The sequence below is a fragment of the Oryx dammah genome, unplaced genomic scaffold (genome assembly GCF_014754425.2).
Source record: "Oryx dammah isolate SB20612 unplaced genomic scaffold, SCBI_Odam_1.1 HiC_scaffold_8, whole genome shotgun sequence".
Taxonomy (NCBI): domain Eukaryota; kingdom Metazoa; phylum Chordata; class Mammalia; order Artiodactyla; family Bovidae; genus Oryx; species Oryx dammah.
This window is the reverse complement of record NW_024070192.1, coordinates 445,007-452,193: the sequence shown is the minus strand read 5'-3', so window position 1 is coordinate 452,193 and position 7,187 is coordinate 445,007. Positions and strand designations below refer to the sequence as shown.

The 7,187-nt window shown below is 56.8% G+C and overlaps 1 protein-coding gene across 2 annotated transcripts in view; it reads left to right on the top strand.

Moving 5' to 3' along the window:
• PRKCA (protein kinase C alpha) overlaps positions 1–7,187 on the top strand; it is a 287,239-nt gene that overhangs the window by 244,558 nt on the left and 35,494 nt on the right. For both annotated transcript variants that reach the window (XM_040244390.1, XM_040244389.1), the window contains exon 8: positions 6,231–6,368. In XM_040244390.1, the coding sequence (XP_040100324.1) occupies positions 6,231–6,368 (138 nt within the window). The remainder of the gene's footprint in view (positions 1–6,230; positions 6,369–7,187) is intronic.

Below are 7,187 nucleotides of genomic sequence, written 5' to 3'. Positions count from 1 at the left end.
CTGTGACCCCCGTCCCCCCCCATCTGCGGCCGTGGCCCCCCTCGCGGCGCTGCCCCCTGGGCGCCCGGCCCTCCTCTTACTCGCCTCGCGGCTCGCCCTCCCGTCCCCCAGGGGTGTCGCGTCCACTCCGTAGAGGCAGTGGGTCCTCCGCCCTGTCCTTCCGCCGTGCCGTCCACGGGAGCCGTCACCCGGGGTCCTGCGCCCCCCGCGCCCGAGGCCCCGCCGCGCCCCCGCTCCGAGGGACGCGCGCTGTGTCCTGGCCCGGCGGCCCCGGCGCCCCAGCGAGGACACCCCGCCCTCCCCGTTTCCGATCAGGGGCCCCTGGGATTCCACCCGGGAGACCGCGGCCTCGCCTGTGAGTGATTCCAGACGCGTTCCGGCCGGTCTGGAAGGCAGCGCGCGGCGGGAGGGGTGCGTCTTTAGGCTGAGGGCACGCTTCCCTTCGTTCCTGTTCATGCGTGTCTCTGATCACACCTCCAGACCCAGGCCCCCCTGGTTGGGGCACACTCCTCCGTCAGCAGGCAGCCGGCGCGCGGTGCGCCGGCCCGTAGACCGCTGTAAATACGTCACAGGCGGAGTCCTCCAGTTCCGATCTTCTTAACACCTGGCTTAATACCACTCCTGTTTCAGTTTTTCCCGCAGTTCTTCCCAGGTCACTTCATTGTGTAACCTCATCAGCCATTCTGTTCCCGAAGGATCCAAGGGGATTTTGCAACTGTAAATTATTTTAAAAATCTGGTCTATTGTCATTTCTGACAACACCGCTGTCTTTGGGCGGAGCTGGTTAGGGGCCACAGACCAGCTGTGTTCTCAGTGGATTGCTCTCATTAATAATTATTCTCAGCCTGAGATGGTTACAGCATATTCATATCTGAAGCGAGTGGAAAATGTGAATGCTCAGACACGTGGGAACAAAATGGGCAAGGAGAGATCTCACTCCCTACACTGAGCGAGAATCAACAGCCTTTCAAACGCGCCGCTCGGAAGAAACACCCAACGAATGGTGCCGTTCCGCTTCTCATCTCCAGAACGCGGCCCTGACACTACAGCTGTGCCCCCTGAAGGGCCTTCAAGGCATTAGTGACCCGGTGACTGGAAATGGGGAAGGGAAAGCACTCTTTGAGGTTTCAGAAGCCTGAAGGGTGTGGTGATGGCTAGGTCTTCGGTGTCAGCGCACCCACTGCGGGCGGCTGGGTCCCCGCTGTCCCCAGGGTCCCCGCGACCCCCTACTCCTCTCTGCAGCCCCTGAGGAGGGCCCTTCTTCCTGTGCTGCAGCCGTGCAGCAGCTACTGAGCAAACGAGGTGGGGTGGGGGGTGGGGGGGAGTTCCCTGCACAGGAGGCAGTGGGCATTTGAGTCCATTTGACAGATGAAGAAACTGAGGCCCGGGAGAGGTCTGCAGTGCCGGAGCTGGTCCTCCCAGCCACATTTCCCCCAAGTCCCGTCAGCCTGTTACCATGGGGCAAGGCGGGGAGCGAGGGGCGCGCAGAAAACTGCCCAGAACAGCGCAGCTGAGCCGGGCTTGAAGGCAGGTGTCCCAGCTGAGCTATAATTAGATCCCTCCTTTTTGAAAACTGGTGCAATTTAAAAACGCTCAGTGAAGATAGGGTGAAATCAACGATTATGGAAATTTTGTGCTAAATTTAATTGCAGTCAGCCCCGCTTTCAGAATGCTTGCTGCTGTCAATTAGAGGCATTTTAGAAAAAATTTAAATTGAGTAATTGAGCAAACATATTCAGCCTTTTGGGGGAAGGATCATATTTTTTCTGTCTTTCCCTCCATGCCTGTCAGGTTTCAAACCTCTGCCCAGGTTCCTCGGGGCGCGGGAGGGGCGGGGATGACCCTCACCCACCCACCTGTCCTGCGGCCGCTGAAGAGGGCGAGAGGCACCTGGAGCTTTTCCAGGGGTCTGAGCTTTATTGCCAGCCATGGTCTGGGTTTTTGTTGTTTTCCAGGAGCTCCCGCCCTGTGATCACTTAGCACACATTGAATTTCCCTGGGGGTGGCCATTTCGCTGAATTCTGCCCTCACGTGACTCATCGTTCCATTATTTCCCAGACACAGCAGGTCTCGGGGGCTGCACCTGGCCCCCTCGGCCCTCCCAGCCTCCCCGGCATCCGTGGTTTGCAGAGTCTGGGCCCAGTCAGAGGTCTGGGGAGAGTCAGGATACAGAGACAGCTAGCAGTGGTTGGGGCTTGTCTCCTGAAATCACGCCCTTGGCGATTCTAGGACACACTCTGGTGTCTGCACTGTGCCAGGGTGTCAGGCGTGAGGCCAGGCTCTCACACGAGAGACGAGTCACCTTCTGTGAAGGCAGAGCTGGGAAGGTAGCATTTGCATCTTGTTTGTGCCATTTTGCAGTATTTACAGGAACTTCACTTCTGTGGGCCACTCTAGTGAACCTGCGCGTATAGTTTGGGGTGGATGGACGTGTGTGTTAGCCGCTCAGTCGTGGCCAGCTCTTTTGCGACTCCATGGACCATAGCCCGCCAGGCTCCTCTGTCATGGGGTTCTGCAGGCAAGACTCCTGGGGTGGGTGCCACTTCCTCCTCCAGGGGGTCCTCCCGACCCAGGGATCCAGCCCTCTTAGGTCTCCTCTGTTGGTGGGTGGGTTCTTTACCACTAGCGCCACCTGGGAAACGCTTTGTGATCGTTCAGTCGCCCAGTCGTGTCTGACTCTTGGCGACCCCATAAATGGCAGCACGCCAGGCTTCCCTGTCCTTCAGTGTCCCCTGGAGCTTGTCCGTTGAGTCGGTGATGCCCTCCGACCATCCCATCCTCGGTCGCCCCTGCCCTAAGCTGTGTTTAAAAGGATAGCTAACAAAGACCTACTGTACAGCACGGAGAACAGTTTAACAGCGAGCCTGGATGCAAGGGGCAGAGCGGATACACGTGTGTGTGGGGCTGGGTCCCTTTGCTGTCCCCTCAAAACTATCACAACATTGTTCATCACCTACACTCCAATACAAAACAAAAAGTTTTTAAAAATAACATTAAAAAAAAAAAAGAAAAATTGCAATCGGTCCAGAAAATAAGTACCACAAGAGGGCAGTAAAGATTTGCAAGGAAAAGATTTACCCTAGCGCTGCACCAGAAGAGAGCCCCAGGCCCTACTACGTCTCTGCACTTCCTGCTGGATGCGAAGACCGGCTTCCTGCTTTGTCTGTCGGGACTGTCTTGGTCCTGGGGGAGATGCCCGTGATCCAGCCGTTCCCGCTGTCTCCTCTGGCAGGAGCCCAGCTCACTTCATACCTACTCTGCTTTCCTAGGACAGAGAACTCCCGGCTTCTAGGCAATATTGCCAGCGGTCGGGAAACTCGTTTCCTTTGCCGACACTGAGCTTGTCTGGCTCTGACCCTGCTGGCTCCGACTTGAGCCCACACCACGGCCATCCCAATGGGGAGCACTTTAGCAGGAAAAGGCTTTGCTATTTGTTGTTGTTTAGTCACTGAGTCGTGTCAGACTCTTCGTGACCCCATGGACTGCAGCCCGCCAGGCTTCTCTGTCCTTGGGATTCTCCAGGCAAGAACACTGGAGCAGGTTGCCATGCCTCCTCCAGGGGACCTTCCCGACCCAGGGATGGAACCTGCACCTCTTACGTCTCCTACATTCGCAGGAGGGTTCTTTACCACCAGCATCGCCTAGGAAGCCCTAGGCAGGTTCTGCTGCTGCTGCTAAGTCGCTTTAGTCGTGTCCAACTCTGTGCGACCCCATGGACGGCAGCCCACCAGGCTCCCGTCCCTGGGATTCTCCAGGCAAGAACACTGGAGCGGGTGGCCATACCTCCTCCAGGGGACCTTCCCGACCCCAGGATCGACCCGCATCTCCTGCTTTGGCAGGTGGATTCTTTACCACTGAGCCTCTAGAAAAGGATACAGGTTTCAAAACATTACCAAGTGCCCCAGATCCTCTTCCAATGACGTGCCGTGGCCTTGAGCTCCTGTTAGGCGGGCATCAGGCAGACGTGTGCCCTCAGCTCCCTGATGAGAGAAAGACGGGCTCTCTCCAGAAGGAAAAACTTGGACAGGGTGAAGTTTCTGGTCCCAGAAGCTCGCATACGGAAGTCTGGACTCTCGGCCACTGGGTGGGACAGACCCAGTGGCCGTTCCGGGACCTCTGGAGTGGCGGGACCAGCGCACTCTCACTGCCGGACTAATCCGGCCTGCGGCAGGTGTCGGCGTTGGCGCGTGGATCTGGGAGATGGGGGAAGGCAGGTTGCCTGCCGGAAAGCATCACAGCGAGTACTGAGGCAGAACACTTGGGTCCAGAAGAGCCAGGGACTCCGTATTTCCCACAGCGGTCCGCGTGCTAATGCGTCCTGGGTCCGCGTGTCTCCCGAGAGTGGCTGAGTTGCCATGACAACGGAGGCCTGCCGGTGGCCGGCGAATTCAGCAGCAGCGACAGCCGGTGTGGACGTGTCCGTAAAAACATTTCTCATCAAGAAGATGACCTCGTGTGGTTTCCCATAAATTTTTGCTCTCCCGAATAAGTTCTTCACTCACCACACCGTTTGGCTGCCAAACAGCTTTTTCCTGTGCTGGTCGTGAAAGAGGCTCGGTAGGGACTTAATTCAGGAGCAGCTGAGGCTCTTAACTGTCTGGCTCTTAACTCACCTGCCAGCTTGGCGAGGACAGAGGGAGGCTGTGTTTAAATCCAGCTGCAAATGAGGAATGATTTCAGCACCTGCGTGATGTGGGGCGAAAGGAGGCAGACAAGAGCCCCAGGCCAGATTCTGGCTGCTGGTTTTGTAAATAAAGTTTTCCTGGAGCACAGGCACGCAAGTTCACCTGCTCATTCACAAAGTTCTTATGCTCCCTTTGTGTGCTAAGTCACTTCAGCCGTCTCTGACTCTGCGACCCCAGGGACTGTAGCCTGCTAGGCTCCTCCGTCCATGGTATTCTCCAGGCAAGAGCACTGGAGTGGGTTGCCATTTCCTCCTCCAGGGGACCTTCCCGACCCCCGGGATCAAACCCAGGTCTCTTATATCTCCTGCACTGCAGGTAGGATTCCTCACCACTATCACCGCCTGAGAAGTGGCATTACATACTAGTGATACAAAACCAGCTGATTTCTCATAGCGTTGCTCTGGGTGCAAGTGAATATGTCGGCCTAGAAGTAGGCCGCTGCTCAGGGGCCCTGGGTTCTGCACGGCCTAGCTCTTTCTTCTCCCCGGTCCCTGGTCTATGGAGCAGCACCAAACGCCGTCAGCCTTGCGTTGTCAGGGTTGACCAGATGCACAGAGCAGACACAGCACGTTTTTATCGCAGAAGCAGGATCGTCACGTGGACGTTACTCATCTGCCCCGGTCGGTGTCAGCCTGCGTGCCTTCAGACTCTCAGCACTAGGAAGGCCCTTCTGCTGTCAGGGTCCTCTCTCTCCGCGTGGCAGACATCCGTGATACATATTTTGTTGTTTAGTTGCTCAGCCATGTCTGAGTCTTTTAACCCCATGGACTGCAGCCCACCAGGCTCCCCTGCCATTTCCTCCTCCAGGGGATCTTCCTGACCCAGGGATCAAACCCACGTGTCTTGTGTCTCCTCTGTTGGTAGGCAGATTCACGTCCCGGTGGTCTGGTCATGCCCAAAATCTCCTGAAAGCTTCTTCACCTCCTGCCATCTCCCTGGGGGCCGAGTTAACTTGAGGGGTGTTAACCAAGTGACCAGTGGGTAAAGCCCCTCTGGGGAGCTCACAGGTCAAGACCCAGGATCTGTCCGGTGCGGAGAGCACTGCGGGCTCCGTGGGAAACCAGATGCTCTTACAGGTCACCATTTTTCAGGGGTCTAACTCTTTACCTGAAAAAGAAACCTGTGTTCTTCCTGTGCCTTTTAACGCAGCAGCGAGTCACCCCACAGCCTGCGGTGGAGGCGTTTTCCTCCAGGGATCACACTCTGCCTCCTCCTGCAGGCGCAAGTTTCCTTTCTGCAAATCTTAGATTGGAAAATCTACAAATAAGGAAAGAATCAGTACACAGTTAATTACATTTATTTCTTTTATGACGTTAGTTAAAGATACAAAGAGTTTCTTGTGATGGGTGAGGGCAGCTTCTGCTTCGTTTGGGGTGAGGGCGGCAGTGAAGGCAGGAACACACACCTCGGGGCCCCGCCTCCTTTCCTCACCCGTCTGCCCTCCCGCCGCCCACCCGGCAGGGGCACCCAGCTCGGTCAGGGTTCCCTGCCACTTTTGTCCCTGAGGAAATGGCTGACTGTTTTCACGTGTGTGTTACTGTTTAGAAAGCCAAGCTTGGCCCTGCCGGCAACAAAGTCATCAGTCCCTCCGAGGACAGGCGACAGCCTTCCAACAACCTGGACAGGGTGAAGCTCACCGACTTCACCTTCCTCACGGTGCTGGGCAAAGGCAGCTTTGGGAAGGTGAGCGGCCGCGTCCGGGACCGGTGGGGCTTCCGTGGAGGACGTGGGGCCGGTCGGTCCAAGGCTCCCCGAGGACTCCGGGGCAGCCCCTAGACGTCCCCTGGTTCCGCCACGTTCTCAGGGGCTTCCCACTTCCGCGCATGAAAAACGACTTCCCCAAAAAGCCAGACAGGGCTCCCTGAGCCACCGTTTCAGGGTTCAGGATGGAGTCGGCGCCCCACAATGGTGGCTGAATAATTCTCACGACTGAAAATTAAATGTTGGCTTGTAGTAAATGAACAGAATAGTTGAGAGATACCAGGCCGGGCGTCCTCTGTGTCCACCTTGCGTCTGCCCTTCTGGGCCCAACTCTCATGGCGGAGCCAGGGGCTGGCTTCAGTCCTCCTCCTTTCTTTTGGATTTGGGTCCCGACTTCCTGGCTTGTGAGGAGCATGTAAAGGTCGGTCAGGTGTCTGCTCTGAGGGTGCTCCTGAGACGACGGTGCTCCTGAAGTACCTGCTGATGCAGGGGGTGTCAAGCATCATTTTCAGCGGCCGCAATGGCGCCCTCGTGTGGCCATGGCCCACACAGCATGTATGTCTTGGTGGCCTAGAAGCTATCAGTCCAGTCCAGTCGCTCAGTCGTGTCCGACTCTTTGCAACCCCGTGGACTGCAGCACGCCAGGCTTCCCTGTCCTTCACCAGCTCCCAGAGCTTTCTCAAACCGTATGCTGGAGGAGTTTAACGTGCAGCAGTCTATGGGGTTGCAAAGATTTGGACACGACCGACGACTAACACACACGCACACAGACACACACACAGACACACACAGACACACACG